The 21319-nt window shown below is 46.1% G+C and overlaps 1 protein-coding gene across 13 annotated transcripts in view; it reads left to right on the forward strand.

Annotated features, from left to right (window-relative positions):
* The window catches only part of LOC119458646 (ribosome-binding protein 1-like), a 171560-nt gene that overhangs the window by 133070 nt on the left and 17171 nt on the right, over positions 1-21319 (forward strand). For 11 of the 13 annotated variants that reach the window (XR_007468092.1, XM_049671344.1, XM_049671345.1 and 8 more), the window contains 3 exons: positions 5388-5489; positions 8928-9134; positions 10940-11041. Coding sequence is in view for 12 of the 13 variants with exons in the window: in XM_049671344.1 (XP_049527301.1) it covers positions 5388-5489; positions 8928-9134; positions 10940-11041 (411 nt within the window). In the remaining variant the exon portion in view is untranslated. The remainder of the gene's footprint in view (positions 1-5387; positions 5490-8927; positions 9135-10939; positions 11042-21319) is intronic. The other 2 variants (XM_049671351.1, XM_049671352.1) reach the window with 1 other exon arrangement.

The following is a 21319-nucleotide window of genomic DNA, read 5'->3' on the forward strand; positions in this document are numbered from 1 at the left end:
ATAGGAAGACATTAGCCCTAGTGAACTGCCACGTGGCACTCTGGAGCGCGATGCCAAGGTCCACTCTCAGCCGTCTTTGTGTACAAAACAAAGACGGCTTTCTGTACAAAAGAAAGACAGCTTTGTGTACGCCCGTTAATTTCCATCATTCGGTCCCACCCGAACGACGTTGACACCCTGCGGGTAAGAAGTGTGACCTTTAGAACACACCGGATATACTTAGATCAATGCGTGGCAGAGATGAAACTGTTTGAGAAGAAAGCGAAAATCACTTGCGTATACCTGTTGACGTTGCGCTGCAGTTTGACGCACTTTTGTCTGACGAATCTAAGCCGTCTTCCAAGTCTGTGCTGCTACCATAATCCATAAATTCGAGCTCGGATGCATCAGAATCCATCGAAATTCACTGGCTCTGTGGAGAAGTGACGTCGATGCCGTCTTCGAAACTACGAACGCTCGTCTCCCCAACTATAAAGGCACTTCAAAAATCCCCGCGCAGTGGAAAAGGGAAACACAGGAGCAAAACTGATAAAATAGTTTCTCATTAGATGGTGTTAGCTGTCCAGAAGTGCTCGGAGAGCGCCACAATTCAAATCTGTAACCATTGATAACATGCCATCGATGGGAGTAGGCGCGGTCACGGAAGTGTTAAAACTCACTTGACAGTTTAGCCACATTGAAGTAAAATTTAGCAGAAATTGAGTGACTTTGTCTCAGTTTAGCAGCGTGGGACAAAACAAAATATGGCAACACCTTTGTCCCTATCTTCTCAAAGCTGTTGCTGCCCATCTCCTTTTCTAGCGCAGCCTGGCCGTGCATGACTGTCAGCGCGTACGAGCGCATAAGCGCTCCCCGTTTTAGAGGTAATCTGCCACGTGTCCAAAGAGTAGGCGGGCTGAAATGGCGTGGCATCATGTGCGCTCAGTACTGGAGCTTGCTTAACCTTGAGTTTTGGGGACGTGCTAATTGAGAGGCAGACAAAGCATTCGCTCCCCACTGCTGGCGCTTTTCACGATAGCGTTGTCCCACTCCAGCCGCAGGGGCAGAATAGACACGAAATCATGGCTGGCTTCACATCGTACCGCTGATGTGAAGATATTGTCAACACGGTATGAAACCGTTCTTTTATCGTCAACTCTCAAATTCAACAAAGCGAATTTTTCTGATTGAGATTTGCTTTTTCTAATGGCATTATAATTCGGAAAATTTTGCGGCCCCTTCCGTATAAAAAAAAAGTCATCGGCCACTGTACTCTTTTTCATAAAAGGTAAATTGTCAGTGTAATGATGCAAATTGCCAATTTTACTGACTTCATTATATCGAGGTTTAACTGTATTTCCCCTCCCTCCAAATCAAATGAGCGCCCACTTTCTAAGTGTCCAAAGTAAAAACTAATGTACAAATGACATTAAAGCTTTGAAGCAAAGTAGAAACCCAGTGTTGTAGCAAGGAAAATAGGCGAGGGTTTAATACGGTGTTGCACAATGGCGGCTGGTTTCCTAAAGCGGCTTCATGACTAAAGCGGCTTCATTAATCGAATGGCAACCGATAATTCGGGCTCGATGGGGACCGCCTAAAAGTCCAAACAATTGGGAGTCGGAAATATCTAAATTCGCCAGAAAATAACTGAATTTATTACGCCAGTGGCTAAAGAAGACATTATTCTCGGTTGACCACTTTCGAGGATACGTTCACTTTCGCGTCGCTAGCGTCAACGTCAGCATACTTGCTAGTGTGCCAGGAACGCTATCATCCGTCGACGTATCCAGTGCTAGTCGGGCGAAATGTCACGAAAGTATCCCGTAAAGGGATCGACCAAAAATAAAGCCCAAGTTCGTCAACGCTGTCCTGCGCGCACGCATGTACGCTTGCCTATGATCTGGTCAGTCCGTATCCCTACTATTGTTATGCTGTCACCACAAAAAGACGAAAGTACAATTAATCCATCCACCAAATCTGGAACCTTTGGCAACAGGGCCACGATTTTGTTGCAATGCCTTTTCCGCTGCCACTCCTTGTGCTTCGTCCATATAATGCATCGACCACGCTATCACAGCCGAATTAGTTTTTTTTTAAACAGTCACTGTCTTCGTCGGTGGAGACATCGAGCGTGTCTTCGGCGCCGCTTAAACAACATAAATCGCCGTGACCGTGTCGCTAGATAACACATCAAGGAATAAACGCTTGACGCGCTGACGCGCAGAGCCAACCCGAATGCACTCCCGAATGGCTTGCTGAAGTTCGCTTACCTAACGGTTTGGGCGCAGTCGGTGCTGCATTAACTAGGCTTCGCTAGTTTCGGTTTCCAGGATGTGTCGGCAACATGGCCGACCACCATGCTGCGGCGATGCCAGCGACGTATCAACGCCAAAATATTGCTATTTCCGCTCAACTCGGCAGTCAAATTAGCACGCAGTCAGGCAGGCGGAGTCCGAATTATATAGAATGGTGTACCTAAAGGTGTCCGTAATTTCGGTTGTATTTATGCTTTAAATTTATGGGCCAGTGATGGGGCCTCAAAGTAGTCAGAATAATCGAGCTTGTTTGAATTGATGGTGTCAAAATAATCGGTTGATGCCAGTTGTGAATCGGCCAGTTGCTGAACAGAGGGTTCAGCTTTACGAGGAAAAGCAGACCGTTGAAAAGTACCGGTGTCGTCTGGAAGCAATGACTGAGCCTTACGAGGGACTCATCAAGACTGGCCCGGCTCAGAAAAGCATTGATGACATTGAGTCTGGCCAGGTGTTTCTGACTGATGCTCAGGTGTTTCTGACTGATTGATGAGCAGGTTTGTTGTCTTCATTTAAATCAAAGGGAAACTCATGTATTTAGAGGCAGAGCAACATTGTTTTACAGCAAGCAAATACTTTCTGCAATAACGCTTGTCAGTTTTAAGTGTTTGAAATAGCTTAGGACGTGTTCAGCAGCTGGCATTTATTAGCTCCAAAGTTTTCCGAAATCTGTATGTGCATGCTCCAAACTGCTCCAAAATTAAGATTTTGCTGCTCCAAAAATTGCCCTAAATCTTGACAAACCCCAAACCACTGACAATGGCAAAGGTGTGCCATGATGCACTGTGCCGCCGCCGTTGCAGACGCTGCTGCTGCTGCTGCTGCTGCTGCTGCTGCTGCTGATTTGTCTGCGTAGTGGCAGTGCTGTGCCCTCTTGCCTCTGATGCGAGAAATAGTGCAATTTTTTTTAAAAGTCACACGCAGCTTGTATTTTCTGTATGGCTTCACTTTGACTTGGCTATACTTGACCTCGAGCAACTTTTCATCGCTCTATGCTTTCACCTGTCGCAACTACAACACTGGCATGGTGATTGCGTGCAATGTCAATCTCCTCATGCCTGCCTTGTACACAAGCACTGACAGGCTGGTACGGGGTAAGACAGAGAGCACAAAATGCGCAAGTAAAAGCTTATTTTCAGAACCAGGGGGATAATATTGTGGTGCGAAATGTGTGCAACTAAGTACAGTAGTAATAAAGAGCGGATTACAGCTCAGACGAGATATAAAAGCCTGCAAATCGGGCTTTTTTTTGATAGACCAGCTGGTATACAATACTAGCAAGATGTTGTACGATAAAGTTAATAAAAGCTGGATGTAAGTGTTGCTTCTGTACGAAGTTAGTGTTCCGTCTAAGCTTGGCCCTTACTGTACTTTTGCAAATGATGCAGTTTAGCACTTCCCTCTTAAGCTAATTGTCCTTGTTGTCGCCAAAAATTTTGCTGGTACATATTTACTTGTTGCACATTTACAAATTTTTCATGCGTAGCTTCAGTGGATTTAACAAAAATATGCAGAGAACTGCAGTAAACAATAAATTTTGTTTTATTATATTGTTTTGCCACAAAATTGGCAAAGCTGTTTTGCTGCAGTTGTCCTAGTAGTGTAGTAGGCATCTAATCCTAGTAGTGTAGGCGTCATATGCCACTTTCTTCAAATTTTATTTTTTGAAATGGCATTTTATAATTTGCCCATCAGTGTCAACAGATATGGATATAGAAGAGAAGCTTTATATCTCATGCACTTTTATAGAATTTCCGGCATTATTGTCATAATTATTAGTTGCGCTGCTTAAAAATTAATTGAATTGCACTTCCTTCGTTAAAACCTCGTTAATCGGATTTCACGGGACCGAAAAAAATGTCTGAAGTAACTGAATGTCGAATTTTCAAGGATATCGAGAAAACAATAAACAAATGCTTGCTACTTCAACAGGCTTTTATTTACTTAATGAATCAGTAAATCCTGTTTCTATTTTGCACAAAAGCAGTGCAGAAGCAGCAATTCTTGTTGTCTCTTGACTGATTAGCGTTGGCAGCGGCAAATGCCTCGCGACTTTCTTTGTGGTGCGGCTACAGCGCGCGTCTTCACCCAAGACACACTTTTCACTACCGCGCGCATATCCCTATTATTTTCCAGAGAGCTGGTCGCTAACAGATCGTCTGTACATTGTGATGTGGCCAGTGCTCTTCATCCTCAACAGCTATGCACCATGTTAGAACAAAACTGCTTGCTGCAACCGCTGCAGACGAAACTGCCGCCGCTATTGACGGGGTCATGAACGGCGACCTTGCGGTTTTGAAGGCACGCGGCCTACGCAAGCACGAAGTCAAAACAAAACTACCGTTTGCTGCAACAACTGCAGCAAACATTCAAAGTAACGAACTCTGTATTGGGGCTGGGCCATGGACGCTGTCTATTGGAAAATGATCCTTGTTAATTTCTTTCTAGAGTGTCACTAAGCGATGTAATGTGGCGTGTCCACAGCTAGACGAACTAGGTGAAGTGACTATGCCGTGCCGCTATTTTTGTTGTTTTGCTAGTTGGTTCACAGTGCAGCCATCATGGCTCCATTTTCGAGCCCCAGGCTCTAAAATGGTCTGGTGGAAAGTACGTTTCAGCCATTTGGCTTTAATGCGACAAGCATCTTTGGTTTAAGGACACTACTAACCATCACGTTAAGCTGATTGACATCATTTCAAAACCTTGAAAAGCCATTTGAAGACCTTGAAGTGTGTGTTCTACTCAGCAACTACTTAGCTGCAAGTAATTTCAGCTATGAAGCATGAGATTTCACTAATTTCTAGTGTACGTGTAACAATAAGGTTTGATATTTCTTCTTTTAATAGGACCTTTGTCATCCTTAAAATTTTTTAATTGCCCTTGTGTTTTGAGTCTGAATATTCTGTGCAAACCCTGGAGGAAACCAGCAGCAGAATAGAGAACCAAGTTGGCTGGAATATGCGTCCGACAAATTAGTGCATAGTTGCTGCCTGTGTCTTGGACTGGTCAAACTCTTAAGTGTGGATTTCGCTGTTAGCACTTGGTGCATCTCTGGCTGAAAGCCCTATCTTACTGTGACCACCACCACCTTTGCAGGTGAGCCGGAATGCCCAGGATGTGAGGACCCACCTTGAGAGCAGGGTGCGTGAGCTCGAGGAGATAAAGCTGACGCGGGATGATTACGACCTCTTGAAGCAGGTGCGTGTCATCCACACAGCATGGCACTTTGCATCAAGTAATTACTCTCGCTGTGCCAACGACGTTTCATCATTGCTAAGCTAATTTAGGTCTGCCGACACTTCAGTCGCACTGCAAGTATGTGCACTTCAACTTACTTCACAAAATTTATTACACCCCCCGTTCCATATTTTGTGTCCTCATAGATGGATTGTCATTTTAATGTCGAAATTCCTTTATGCCGCATTAACACTTGTCTCTTTCTTGCCTTAAAAAACAGTGACGAACCACTTTCCCGCCTATGCCACTACAACTGAAGGTTCTGCCTCCTTTGAAAACGCACCTAAATTATAGTTAAACCACGCCTCTCTGTAATGCCTTAGGGCCGTGTGAGTGCGGAAGTAAATAAATAGACATCATGCATTACTTTCAAAGTAAAGAGGAGCATTTAACAAGAGGAGAATTGGTTGAAAATGAGTGTGGCCCGGTGAAAAAAAAAGTCCGCACATTGACACACAGTCAAACATTGTCACAAGCAAAATACAGTGATGGTTTGACAAAGCTAAATCGTTCCAGCGCTTGTTTAACACTTTTTTTTTCTTTACAGATTTTAGTGTGGTAGGGGTTCTTGTCTTTTTTGCTAGATTCAAAACTGCAATCAGGAACGTCTCACCTACCTTTTTTCCTGTACAGCCAGCATCATCTATTCATAGTTTGCCATGTTGGAGCTACCACCATAGACAACATTGCACCAACTAAACGGTGCTCGTATTTATAAGACCAACATAAAGCTAACAAGAGAACTAGATCAAGGATGTGTAGCACGGTAATTGGTCACAGCCTGTTGAAACGATAGTCGAATCTCGATAATTCGAACTTGAAGGGGCCCAGAAATTTGTTCGAATTAAAAGAAGTTCGAATTAAAGAACGGACGTATTTTTGAAGTATTCGAGCATGATGCATAAACGGTGCGAGTCGTGAAATATCGCGGCACGCAACCGCCCACGCCGGCCAACGCTCCGTTCCCGATAACGACAGCAAACAAAACTTCAGGGAGAGGACGGCGCCGGATGGCGGCGACAGGCGCGCGCGCAGAGACCGTGGAAGGTGAGGGAGGAGAGCAGCAGGGGAGCGGATTTGGCCTCGGCAACTCCGCCGCTTCGGTGGCAGTGGCTTCGGTGGCTCCCCTCGCCCTCTCCATCAGCTCCCTCGCAGCTCCCTCCACTTTGACTGTCTCCGTGTGTGCCCGCCGCCGGTACAGCCGGCCGGCGCAGATTAGCCCGCTCCCTGAAGTTTTGTTTTCTGCCATTATCGGGAAGCGAGCGTTTGCCGGCGTGGGGGGCAGTTTCGTTGGCCGGACTGGGCCTCCGCCGCTGCATTAAGGGACCTCTCCTAAGGTTTTGCTCTACGGGGGTGTCGGAGCAATGCCGGTCGGAGGCGCCGCTGCATTATTTGGCGCGCTGCTGAAAGCATTGTCAGTCCGCGGTATGTTCGAATTTACCGTCGCAAATGCTTGTGCGTTCGAATTACCGAGTGTTTTCACTCATTGAAATACACATAACTTTGACGTCGGCGTCAGTTCGAATAAACCGGCAGTTCAAATTAAGCATGTTCGAATTAACGAGATTCGACTGTATAAGGGGCCTCTTTTGTGTCCGGACTTTCAGGAAAATAAATGAGTGGTTCCATGCTGCACATCGAAGCATACCTGTGTAGTGTTGCCTGAAGCCTGGCCTCGTTATCGTCTGCTATGGTTTTTACGCTCGCCAGGCCTTCGTTACATTGAAGAGAATTTCCGCAGCAAGTTGCCATCGTGCCGAAGCCAGCCATGTGTTTGTGTACAGCGTTTAAAAGGCCCCTTGGTTCGCCACCTTGAGCCTTAGTGAATTGCACAGATGCCATAATTTGGCCCCTCCCGTCATCCCCGGCTGTTCACGAAAGGCATCAAATTTTTTCCTGTCGGGCAAGACTGTTTGCTGGAGTCTATGAAGTTCATTTGGCTCAAAGTGGAGCATCTACCAATTGTTTACAGGGGACGTGAGAGTGAAAGACTGGCTTCGTGGCTACGACTCTTCTCATTCAATTCTCATGCAACATTGCTGCGAGTGAAATTCTAATCTGTACACGCAGCCTTGGCTTACCGGAACGTTGTAGCAGACACGAATTTAGTCCTGCAGGCGTTTCTGCATCTGTGCAGGTTTTCTTCGATGTGCGGCTGCGCTGGCTTCACTGGCGCTCCGCAGAGCATGCCACACCCTCGCGTGTTGACCCCAATTCACCTTAAGGTTCACTTAATAGCCCGGCGCCGCGTGCGAGTCAACCAGCAGCGGTGGAGGTTGGCAACACCAAGTTCATCAAGTTACGGTAGTGCAAAAACCAAGCCCTCCATAGTCCACCGCGTGCGCCGTGCTGCCGATACGGATGTGCATTTTATACGAAACCAAGAGTTTCAGGGTGATGCGAAACTGCAAGCTTGCTGCATGTGCCGCCACCAGTCCTGCTCTTGCTCGACGAGACGCAGACGCGGTGCATTGTGGATGACGAAGCTGGCGTGAAATGCAACATGTCGCATGTCGACACCGGCTGCAGCCAGGGCACGCCGCCGGACGACGGATACGTTGGCTGTGCCAGATTATAGAGTGCTGCGCTTTCACTGGCTGGCATTGCCGTGACGAACACGCACGCGCATCAACGCTACGTCGGGCTATAAAGTGGCCTTAACTCTGCTCATCGCTGTACATTGTTAAAGTGAGGATGATGGTTGCCTCTTGAACCATGCAGTTTTTTATGCATGTACCACAACCCACAATTATTGTGGCATGTTAGGTACTTCTGACTGGCATTCCTTGAGTATTGCTTCATTTTGTCCCCATTTTTTATTTGTTACAAAGAATAAAAGTTAGCAGCTACTTAATTAAGCAAAAGAAAAGGAAGAAAAGTTTCTATGAGTACTTCTATTTTTATTTACACTATACTGCAGGCTTTGATAGGCCCAAGCAGAAGGGGCAAAGTAACGTTGAAGCTAATGGCATTATTTCGATAACAATATGTGTGGATTATCATGGAAGCTAGTGTGCCATTATTCCAATAGGAATGTTTGTGGCTTCACCTCAGATTATGAATTGTGCTTTCATCTGCCACAGACTTATATTTAATGTCCTTTGATGTGCTTTCATCTCGTGAACGCACACATTGTTGTGTGTCAAGGTATCAGTTTATTCAGAAAAATAACTTGACGAATGTTAACTTGAAAACACGACAAAGGATTCTGATCGCAGTGTGTGCCCAGTTTTTCTACATTGCCGTACATGTGCTTTGCATGCCACAGTTTAAATGCTCACCATCGGTGGTGCTGCATGGCAACTGCACGTAGCCCATATGCCCACGTGTATCTTAGAAACTTCCAGCAGTCTGATTTCACAGATCACTATAGCTGCTCTGCCATTGCACTCTCCACAGGAGCTGGCCGAAGTGAAGGCCCAGCTTGCGGAGGCCCGCCGCGCCGCGGCCAAGGCATCCGAGGAAGCGGCGGCCAATCACAGCCCGTTGGCACAATCACCTGTGACCACACCCACCAAGGTGACGCCCGACGCGGTATCCCCAGCTACCAACGGCCCCTCGGCTGCACCTTCTCCTACACCCGCCGAAAAAGAGAAGGACGACAAGGTGAGCGACTGCGCACACGTCACTGGCGTCCGATCTCCCTCCTCGGGAGCCGCCGTATCAGGTGTGCAGTACACGGGATGCTTGCACTGCAGGGTGTGCAGTTACCATGACATTTGGATGCAGCCTCTGTTTTTCACTTCCATGGGTCGGGCGTCATGTTGATCTCAACTGCACACGATAAACCCGAACGTGTACCCCATGGCACTTGCTGAATTCGATCAAAACAGAGATGAAGAAGTGAGCGGTGTTCGCTGGCAAGCAAATTTTCAAGTTACCTTAAGAGTTGTTATTTTTAAGAAACTCTTAACCACTTCTGTGTTTCTCATCTCCTTTACATCACACCTCCTTTACATACACATCCTTTACACAGAGGGAACGCCAACAAAAGCAGCGTCTATTTCGTTAAGTGCGAAAGCATGTGTGAAGATGGAGTTGATTAGCTGCCAATGAACATGCAGATCGTGTTGGATATGCGGCGACGAATTTAATGCCGCATCAACATCCGTCAACCTAATCCGCACGCGTCATGCACTCGTGGAAATTCCATGTCCCTCCAGATTTCAGAATCTTTGACATGTGGCAAATCATGTCGAACCGGGCAATGAAACAGTGTGAATGGTGGCGTCGGCTATGCGTGGAGCAGTGAGGGATCACGTGAGACGTGGTCCTTTCGTCTGTCGCGCAGATTGGCCTTACAATAACTCACCTGCTATAAAGTTGAGATAACCCTTCTGCATTTTGGAGAAATACTGGAAAGTAAAGCTTTCTCTGCAATAAATAAGAGATTGCCACGAAACACAGGTCCACTATTAAACTATTCAGTACAACAGAGCGTCACTAAATCATTAGTTCAAAGGAAGAAAAGCACGTGGTTCTACTCAACAGAAACTCATTTGGTAAAAAAAGCAAATTTTTCAGTTTTTCATACACTAGAACTGAGCTGGAATCAGTGCTGGCATACTGATTTGCATCCCCTTTAATTAGAGTAGACCGTACTGTAGGTCTTGATTTCTATGTGCACGTAAGTTACTCATATTGCTACATTCTTGTTGTGCAATGCAAGGAGACTCCCGAGCATGTGCAGCACTGTAGTTTTTGTCAAAATCTCTAAGCATTAAATTTTGTAAAAATGTTTCTCATATTTGATATTTGGCTCTTTCTTCTTGATTAGATTCAAAATCTATTATTTGGTATTCACACACCCCTAATCGTAAATATTACAGCTGCTAGTAGGCGTTTGTGCAGATCATCTGCTTTACGCCCTGTTCAGAGGCGCCTTCTTTGACCACCCAAAATTTTCAGGGCATTCAAGCTGGTTGTCTCAGTGTCTTGAGCCTAGGGACTTGGCTTTTTTTAAAGTTATGCCCAGTGGTTTATGGGGGCACAGCTAGTGAAGCCGGAAATCTAAAAGACAGAGGTTCGCAAGAAGGTGGAGACTTGTAGTGATCACCAGTTGTTGAAGAAAGGACGGGTCTGCAGCAACTGTTTCATTAAGGGGACTTGTGGAAATGTACCTGAAGGCCCTGATGTAGGCAAGTTACTTTGTCGAAACGTTGGCTCCTGGGAGATCTCTTGTTCGACCACTGGTGATCACTAGTAGCGAAGTCACAGTTGCCTGGCGGAAGGGGGGGGGGGGGAGGTCATAAAGTGCTTCTGCACTGATGAGAGGGCAACGAGATAAGCTTGGCTTTCTTTTTGTCTGTGCTTTGCATCTCTGCTTGCCACTGATGTGCATCTGCTTGGGCTGTCTTCTCTCTCTCTCTTTCTGTCTCTTCTGCTGTTGCTGCCGCTAACACCCCGTGAAGCTGGAGTGCTCCGAGCTGGGTAGCGACACCATTGCGCGCCCATCGGGTGACGCACCCTGCTCTAAAAATACTAACAGCAACCGAACTAAGAAGCGGGTGCGGGTGAGTCGTCTTCCTTTTCTTTGCCCTGTCCTTGCTAACAACACCTTCACTGTCGTCTGCTTGTTGCTTGCTGCAAACGAGCAATCTCAAACAGTGGTGGTACGCCCTTCGTTTCCAGATGTCCACTGCCTCTTCGCTTTCGCCGGAAGGGGGGGGGGGGTAGGCAAATCAGGCATACCACATGGGCTATGCATCGTTTAAACGTGATACATACAACAGGACAGTTTGCTGATTGAGCCAGCGGGTGAGCATGACGTAGTTTAGTGCTGCCGAATCATGCCACGCACCAAATCACTGTAGACAATCTGCTAGTGGCGTGATTTATTGCAGGTCAGCTGCGTCACACTTGTCTGCAGACTGAATTGGTGATCCGTTCCATCGCATGAAGCCTGCATTAAGAGCTTAATTAACCTGCTTGCATTTCTAGGGTTACTTTTTTACTGCCACTGTTGGGCAAAGACGTTTGCTGTGAGAGGCAGCATAGACCGTAAACACAGTTGGGAAATGCACTTTACACTGAACTAGCATGTTGGAAGGAATGAGTGTCTGAGGAGAACAAAACGAGAAATGAGGCCTGGAGGAATGTTGAATCCAGAAGCATGGCCGCTGTCCATTCAGCGCACAGCATGCCCCACATCCTTAGGGGCTGCCTGGACATCTCGGAGTACACAGTCGCCGACCAATTTTTCAGATCTTTTGACTTCTCGCAGCACTGTCATGCTGCACTAATGAATAATGGCGACTGTCTTTTGATGCAGTCTCGTTATTAAATTTTTCAGGCAAGATCCCTACATGTGATGTAACAATTATCTGTGTTGGAAATGAAGGCGTCTGTGCTTGGGTTATCCCCCATGCTTTGCTTTTATTGGCAATTGGTTTTCGGGGTTTTCTGTATGTTACTTTAATTAGGGAGGGGGGGGGCTAAGGCTTGCAAGGAAGAAAGCTTGGTCAGTCTATCACCAAATCCTCACTTTCAGTGACCAACTTGCCACAGAGGGGAGCGAAGCTTCCAACAACACAGCTCGATTGAAAGATGCAGTATTATGCTCTGCTTTCTGGACATTGCATCCAAGTTTGATGAGCTTTCTATGGTTGAAGGCACATATGCTAGGCTGTGTCATTGTGACACACACTTGATGCTGCAGCAGTCTTCACTTTGAACATTTTAGCGGTACCCTTGAAAAATAAGTTGGCAACCGCATTTGTGTCCGCAAGAGACCTTTAATGTAGATGAGACACTGTATCGCATCATGTTCTATTTCAGGCCAATACACCACTGCTTCCTGTTGATCAGTGAAATGCGCTTATTTCATTACGTATATTCAGATTTGTGATGTTTCAAAAGCTTTTAGATGTATTTATCTTCCACGAGATTGAAGAAAACTTCAAGGCCGTTGCGAAAAATAACAGCTATGAGTATGCTTCTAATAGGGGTGACTTTTTTTTTTTTTTTTTTCGATACTCTTATATACTTAGCAGGAACAATTATTCCAATGCGGGAAAACCAAATCGTCTTAGGGACTCAATGACCGTGCGCATTTCTTCTGCTTGACAAGCTTTGTGTATTCTGATCGAGTAATTGCATCGAGCAAAAGCAGCTTCAAGTTGCAATTGTTTCTTTCATTTGCTAATTAATTGCATAGTCTGTCACCTCGATAGCACGGGACATGATAGGGTGAGCATGCAAAATACGGAACATCAACGCAGTACAGTACACTTTCACTAATGCGACCCTGATGGGACCAGTGAAATTGATCGCATCATCCGGCGGGTCGAATTGAACAAAATACAGAAACACACCGCTGATTAATTTGGCAGTACAGTGGAATCTCGTTGATACGATTTTGCATAATATGTTTCTCGGGATAATACGTTTCTTGTTCTTTTCCCTGCCAATGTCTTACAGGAGCAGTGTATTTCGGATAATACGTTTCATTTTCTGCTTCCGGTCAAGATAGTATCAACGAGATTCCACTGTACAGTGGAATCTCATTGATACGAATCTCACGGAGTCACGAAAAATATTCATATTAGCCGAAATTCGTATCATCGAAACGCAATTAAAACTAGCCAAATGCGGGGATCAGATCGCGAAAATCGCGAGAAAAAAATCGATTTTTGAAAACCACGCGTTTCGGTATCTGCAACGCCTAATCTACGCTGTATCAAAATGGTTAGGCTGAAAACGCACTAAAAGTGCCCGAACAAGATTAATTAGTCAGTGCAGGGTGAGAAAACGGCTTTAAATCGCACAAAATCACCGCAGTTCACGGAGACATATCTCGTATTTCCCGCCACTGAGCGCCGCCATCTTGGTATTGTTCGAAAGCTCAAGGTTTCGCCGTTCCGCTTCTTAATTCATCCGTAGTCGCCATCTTGTAACAAACGCAAAAAAAAAAAAAGCGCGGGTCTGCAATAGGTAGTCACACGGGCCCTCTGATGAAAGCGGGCCTCCGATTGGCTGCCGTGCTGAAAGTTGGTTGCTGCTGTGACAGGGGCAAGATGGCAACCGCAGTTGTCTGCCTCGTAAACCACGCCGGCGTCTTCACTTCACACGCAGAATTCGGATTACTGAGAGCTCCCAGGTTAGTGATGGATCGTCGCTCGTTGGAGGAGAAATTTTGGACGAAGCACGCCTTCAGAATACAGAAGCGCAAGTCTCCTACGGCAAGAAAAATACGGCAATTAGCGGGAGAAGCGGAGGTGCACCCGACTGAACGTGCCGCGCTACCTTGCACCGTGGATTACGTGCCGCGCTATCTTGCACCATGTGACTCCGGCAGCGAAACAGACAATCGCCCTGTGCCATCGGCACCGATAACGCAGTCGACGGAAGACGCGCCATTGGAGGCTTCCGTGCCTCGGCATACGGCCGCGCGAATCAGCCGAGATCGTATCTCGGTAGACATAGCTCGCTGCGACTAGGCAAAATGGCGCAAACACAAAGAACGCGGTCCGAAGCACAGCAGCCACTCCGTCCGGCCAATGGCACGCGGAAAAGCACAAAAGCAACAAAAGCGCCACCGCTTCAAACTCCTCGCGCCCAGTCGCGGCCTCCGCGCTGTCCGGCGCCGTGTCCGCGCCTCCGCACCAAAAGAGAAAGGGAGAAAGCGTGCGACTGCGCGCTGTTCTCTTTCGCGGCCGTCGGTGGGGCTGCGTTTATTCGTATCAACCGACGCGGGTCGAAAATCGATTCGTAACAACCGTTCTCTAGCATGTTGCAAAGTAATGGGGCTCGGCCGGGACCACAGAAAAATTTGTATCATCCGGAAATTCATATTAGCCGTGATTGTATCATCGAGATTCCACTGTATTTGCACGACTCTAACATGCCCTTGAATTTATTGGGCACATGCTTTCTATGTGTCCAAAGTAGAAATGATATGAAAGCTCCTAAGCAAAGCAGAAATACAATGCGCACCCGATTTTTTAGCAAGAAAAATGGGCAAGGATCTAGTATGTGTTGCACAATAACGGCTGGTTTCTTAGTCAGCTTTGCCGCAATGCAGCCCTGTTATGCTGTAAAGCATACAAGCGCTTGAACGCGTTTTTGATTTCGTATCTCGTTGCACTGTGCAGGCAATTTTCTGCCCAGTTTCCTGCGGAAAAAATTGTGCGTTAGAATTGGTAAATACTGTGATCGGACATGGTGAGCTACCTATACCATGCGTCCATCGAACTCCCGTTCACCGCCGCTTTCAAAATAATAAACGCTCCACCACAATGCCTCCCTGGAAGTGCGCTACTTCTAACGGAGACGCAATCAATTTTCACATTGTCAGAAACATTTAATGCCAACAAATTTGAATTAAATGGCTCTGTGTTTGGCAGATGCTGTCAGACAAGATATTGAATCTGAAAGGCAGTGCATGCTATTTAGAAAAGGTGAGCAGGGTGCCCTCAGTTTCGCACACTGTGCCTATGGGTGTCTCCTGCAAACTGCGGCTGTTCATTATCGGCAAGAGCAGATCGCCACTCCGCTTCAAGGACGGGAAAGGCTTGCAGGATCCGATGAGTACCCAAAATGAATTCGACCCCACCCTCCACTTAGACAGATCTTTACATTGCATTATGAATTTAAGAAAACCCCCATTATGGCATTGGGCGAGTTGCGGATCCACACAGGACGCGTTGCATTTGTGCTCTAACGGTTACACCCGAGTAGGAATGGACTTGGATGTGCCACATGCTGAAAGCCACTTTCGAAAGCAAACTGGGTGGGTATAATTCACCGATGCGGGGGCCAGAGGCGAAGTGATGAGAACGAAGAGACATATTCCGCGTGCGTCAGAGCGTTGAGTGGCACACAAGGAGGAATGAGCAGACTTTTTAGCGTGGTTGAGAAGCCACGACGACTGGTTGCAACAGAAGTCTTTTCTAAATCTCGACACACCAGTCCACCTGGCTCGCTGCCCACCTGTTATGAAAATCAGCCGTTTAAATGGTGTATTGTAACAGACAAACGGTCGAGTACGTTTAAGTGCGATTCGCAGTACAAGTGCGCAGATAGCGACATGGCGTGTATCCATACAGGCTAGTTTGGTTCGGCGGTGTGTCCATTTCTACCTAATTTTCAATAAAAAACTTGCAATATGTGTGTGTGAGGCGCACTGCGGTCTTGCGCCCTGGCAATGCAGGCGGGAATTTAGGGTTAGCATTGCAATCGGTATATGAAAAATTTGGAGGATGCTTAAGCTTTGCCTTTAACAGTGGAACGCGATAGCATTCAAAGATCCCTGGCTGCTTATCAGGCTTCCCGGCAACTGCAGCTTTTTTGTCCAACTTTGCCTCCACGTGCGGCTGCTGAGGAGGCGAGCGCCATCGGATGGTGTTTTTGTAAGGAAGAAACCGTGGCGCGCTGCTGTATGAATTGATGAAATGCTGGAAAAAGGGTTTGTGTTTGAGCTTCCTCGTAACAGAATTATGTTTTCTGGTATATTCAAATTACAATCCGACGCAGTCACGTCTGTAGGTTGTGGTTAAGTTGTACTTAACGATTTTTCTGACGCATTTTACTTTAAGAAATTTGATTTTGTTCACTAACGCATTGCGCCACCCGGAGGGACTGTGCGGTCGGGTTGGTTCGGGATGATTATTCCCATCAACGACGCCAGCGCACCCACGCCGACGCTGGAATTTCTGCGACATGGGGCCCTTAATGCTATCGCGTTAAAACCATTCCGCAGCCTGATGTGACTTGCAATGTTCATTACGACAAAATTGGTCAACTTTTGTGAATTTCACACAACCTTGGAGAAACAAATTGGGAAGTTCCTGCTTTTCACTATCTCAAAAACTGTCAAGACGTGCAAAGATCTGTGATAAGCTGCAGGTAGGCATATTTTATCTTTCGAATTATCGTTATGTCAAACTATTTCGCGATCTCATTCGAATTTGATATGTGTGGGATCGACTGTACTTAAATAGCACTGAATCAAATAGAATAATTAGCGTACTTCGATTTGCGAATCAAATATCTATTATTTGATTTTTCAAATGTTTGGTATATTTGGTGAAACAACCAGAGTGGTCGGTGCCACAACGTATGCAGTCTTTTCACGGCGCGCGGTCTCAGTCGGTACAAGGTTCATCAGTCGGCACAATCGATCGAACCAATAATGCGAAGTGGATAGATAGAATGGGGGCAAAAGCAGCGCGAATTAGGGGAAGCGTGAAAGAATGTGCGAAGATCAGGCCGATTATTCGCCAGAGGCACGTAGATTGGGTCGTACTTGTGTTCACACACACATATTCACACAGTTCGAAGCTGTCTGCCCACAGGCGACCTTAAGCGCACAGACAAACTTGGTACACATGCCCACGGACCCAAATGCCGCTTCAGCAGCTATCAGTTAGGCCTAATCGGTGCTGCTTTGTTGGCTGTAGGATTAACGTTTGATCGACGCAGATCTATTCGCAGCAGCTGCTCGAGACTAGGAAAGCCGACAAACAGCCTCGACAAGGAAAGCAAGTGTACGGGATGGCAACAATGTGGCCCTCGGCCACCATTTTTTTCGACATGCCTTGCAGCGGCTTCTCATTCTCAACGCCGTTCATATACGCACACATTGCTCTTTCTTTTTTGTTGCTTAGCACAACCTGTCACAAGACTCGCTTTAGGTTTACACGGAGGGCACGAGAGTGTGACCGTCTGCACAGACTGCGGATGGGCATGGAGAGGGCTTGCGCTAACTTGCCATAGCCCTCCATATTTTGAAACCTTTGACAGGTGGAAAATGACGCTGAACCCGACAACGAAAAGGCCCCTTTCCTTTACTTGATTCGATTTAATATTCGAAATGAAATGTACTATTCGGTATTCACACATCCCTACTTTTTTTATTTAAAGAGCGCGAATTAAGTGCTTGAACAGCAACAGTATAGGACGATTTTTTTATTTGCTTTGATACATGCGAAGCGAAGGTGTTGCACACTTATCTGGTTTAATAAATTATAGCTGAAGTGGCTGGGGCTGTGACCACTTGGTGTAACTGAAAAGCAAAGAACATGAAATAGCTTGTAATATGGATGTGCTGAAGCTGTGAATGCAGTGCGAACAGGTGTTTCAGTTTAGTGTATTCAGAATGTTTGGCACACTTTGTGCGGCAGGTTACCTTTTTTTTTTGTTTCTTTTGTTTTTCTTTAAAAATTTAAAGCCCCCAACACTTGTGCCACCCTGGAACTGCCATTTTTGGTATGACGAACGTTTGAATATTGGGTGTGCCTTGCACAGCCTGCGTCTCTGACTGCACAGTCTTTGCATGTCCACACTAGGCACTTTGCGGGGGCATGGTTTGAAGTGTGTTGCTGCATCGCACAAGAGGGTGCAAATTCACACTCTTAATGTATCGCATCAAGTAATCTGTTACAGCCAAGAATAATGTGATTCTGTTGAACTTTGCATTTTGTCTGTGGCACAATCCAACCCTGCGTTTGTTATCAGCTAGAATTACCCAGTTGAGTGCATAAACTGACAAGACGGCAATAGGGTTTCGGTAGGGGGTGGGCACTGCAGGCGACACGAAAGCATTTTCTTGCTACTCACGACTGCACAATGTGTCAACTGTGCCTCCCACATCTGGCTTGGGGGTTGAATGGAGTGCACAAGGAGCTGAATGCTGTGGAGGTCAATGCACCCACTCACAGAGCACTCTGCACACTTGAGTTTCTCGTCGAAAGCAGCACGCTTTCTCTTCCACCTTCACGCTACTCACTAGATTTGGCTCCCACTTAGCATTTGCCTCTGTTCCCGAAATGAAGAAGCCAGCTCTAAAGTCGTCTTTTTCACACAATTGCATAACCCTACGACTGCCACTCCCGAGCATACTCGTTTTGTCTTTTCAGTGCATTCCCTTCTTCTCAAGGAGCAACTCATGCAAAAATGAAGTGGCATACCTGTTTTAATATCTATAGGGAGGTCAGAAAAACGCCTAGAACTTGGAAATTAAATTCCTGATAGAAGGTGGAGCGAATTCTCGGTCCTCTGTCGCTCTGTCTCAGCGAGACAGCCACGGTGACATTTGTAAACCGTCAATGAATTGTACATCAGAAGAAAGTGAAAACGAAGAAACGGTTTCTATGTAGCACGAAATGTCCACTGAACTAGCATGTGAAAAAAACCTGGCAGTTGAAGGGCCCCTCACTAGGTGTGGCCATTTTAAGCAGACAAGCACTGTGTATACATCGCCCACTGACGATTGTGTCTGCAAAATATTACAGTGCTGTGCACCATGAAAATAGCTGCAATTTCAGACCAAACACTGCTCGCCCTCTCTCTCTCAAGGAAGCTCTGCCGCCAGCCAGTCTGTCAAGGTCTCACGCACAAATGCCTTGACGCACTGCTGAGCTACATCACTCGCCATGCCACATGACTTCGGTTGATCATCCAGTGCAGAAGGTGTTTTGAATGCGGTGCGCAGCAACAGAGGCGGGGCCCGACGCATGAACGTGACACGGCCCCTTGGCTCCGGTGAAGGCAGGGAAGGAACGCCACTTGCGGAAGCTAGTCTAGGCAGTGATACTCGCCTTCTGACAGCATAGTAAGAGGGCAGGTCAATTTCTCCTATCTCCTCCAATAATGAGCTGACTTGAAAAATGATTTTGATAGAACACTCCTTGAGATGGAGAGAAACGAGAAGGGAAAGGTAGGGAGGTTAACCAAGGACATGAGATGGCATTTTACAGCTTCCGGTATATAACCGAAACTTGCCATGGGACCTGGCAAGGGGCCCAATAAATCGAGCTTTTAAATCCCAGAAAGTGTTCCGAAAAGAGGACTTGCAAGCGATATTTGCGAAGTGGCAGGAAGCGCTGAGATCCCTGTATTGCTGTGAAAAGGAACTATAAATGTGACAATATCTGAATGCACATAAATTACTTTCTTTGAAACAGCCAATCTCGAGACTTTTTGATACCACCTTGTAAAGTGGTCACAAGGGCTCTCTCACTGTTCATTAAAGGCTGCTTCTCGGTGAAATTTCAAGGCCTGTTGACACACCTATTACACCTCTGCTTAGTAGTTCGATTAACTCTTTCCACGCTATACATCATGTGGTGCATTTACAGCTTCACCTAGACTGAATAAAATAAGTGTCAGTTGCAGTCTTCCATAAAATAAAGTTTCGCACAATACTTTGGTTTGGTGTACACAAACCTAAGATGGGTTGGCTGAATTAATATAGTATAGTACTATATATACTATAGTGAACTGGTTTGTGTTCTAATTGCAGTGCCTTTCAATTGGGAGGCATGTTCAGGAATAAATTTACCGTGAACATTTGTGACTTGCATGTACTATCGTGAGCAATATGAGCGGGAACAAAGGAGCGCGTGTTAGATAGCCTTGCACCCTGCTATGGGCAATACGTGGTGGTCGCCGTCGGAAACGAAGTGGAAAGGGGGACGCTTTTCTAATAACTGTTTGTGCTCCCATCATGGGTCTGTTTACACAAAGATTAGAACTTCACATTGCCAACGAACAGAGATAACTTTGGTATTGTGGTTACCAGTAACTTTGTGCCCCGAAGCATGGCCAAAGTAGCACCATTTGAATGCTTAAGCAACTCGGCGTGTTGATTGATATAAGAAAAATTGGTTTAAAATACGAGCCAAGCTCTAAATGTTCCGTCATACGATTGCACAAAGAAAAAAAAAGAACAAAGCATGAAAGAAAAAAAAATTGTTCGCTTTGTCACTGCAACACATCACCGTCTTATCAGCTGGTGGCGGCCAGTGAAACACCGTAAACTGCCGTTTTCAACAAACGCAGGCATGCTGGGATTGCCAACACTCAGCGGAAGAGTGCCCCCCCCCTTTCCTGTTTTCAAAAGCGCCATCCACGTATCGCTTTAACTTGGTTTCGAGGCTATTTGCCACGTGTTGCCGTCTTCCCGCTCATATTGCTCACGATAGTACCTTGGAAACTATAATTATAAAAATGAAATCTTGCATAATTTATTTATTTCAATACTCTCAATGCCACGTGGGGCGTTACAGAGAGGAGTAGGTCTCAATACAATAATTGGAAATCGCGGTTTTGAAAGATGATGGAACGGGGTTGCTGACAATGGAGGCGGGGAAGCGGTTCCAGCTGGTCGATGTCCTTGGAATGAAGGAGTAAGCGTGTAGGTTTGTACGTGAACTTGGGACGTGGACCTTGAAGTTGTGGTCGGTGCGTGCTGAAATATAATGAGCCACCCCTCACTTTTTTAGAGGAAAATAATTTTTTTTTAATGGTGAATCATTGGTTTTGGGTTTACATAATAATGTAAGGCCTTTTTTTTTGTCACATCAGATAACTGTGAAGTGTGTGCAGACACTACTGCAAAACTTTACAGAACTGCCTGCAGTGTCATTTCAACCTTTTAAGGCTTCGAGACGGTCCGGGTTGACTTCGCTGGTTGTTGATGCCTGTGTGCCAGCACTGTGTAAACATTAAATGTCATACATGCCTATTCTGTGTGACTGGGATGTGTAAATGATTGTGGGGCATCTGTGAGATGTTTGTGAAAAATTGTGAAGAGTTGAGGTCATGGGAGCCTGTAGTATGGAGTGTTGGGTGGTGAGAAGCGTACCTATACACACATGAGCTGTTTGAAAGTGTGGAGCCCAGTGTTGTCAAAGCGCTGTGCGTACATTCCTACCTGCTAACCTGCCATGCGTATATGCATCATATTTCAGCAGATAAGTTTGTTTTAGCTCGAGTGTCATTCCTAGGAAACTTCTTTGCATGCAGTATATGCAACTTGCATGTTGGTAAATGAACTCAGAAGTGGGAAT

The sequence above is a fragment of the Dermacentor silvarum genome, chromosome 7 (genome assembly GCF_013339745.2).
Source record: "Dermacentor silvarum isolate Dsil-2018 chromosome 7, BIME_Dsil_1.4, whole genome shotgun sequence".
Lineage (NCBI taxonomy): Eukaryota > Metazoa > Arthropoda > Arachnida > Ixodida > Ixodidae > Dermacentor > Dermacentor silvarum.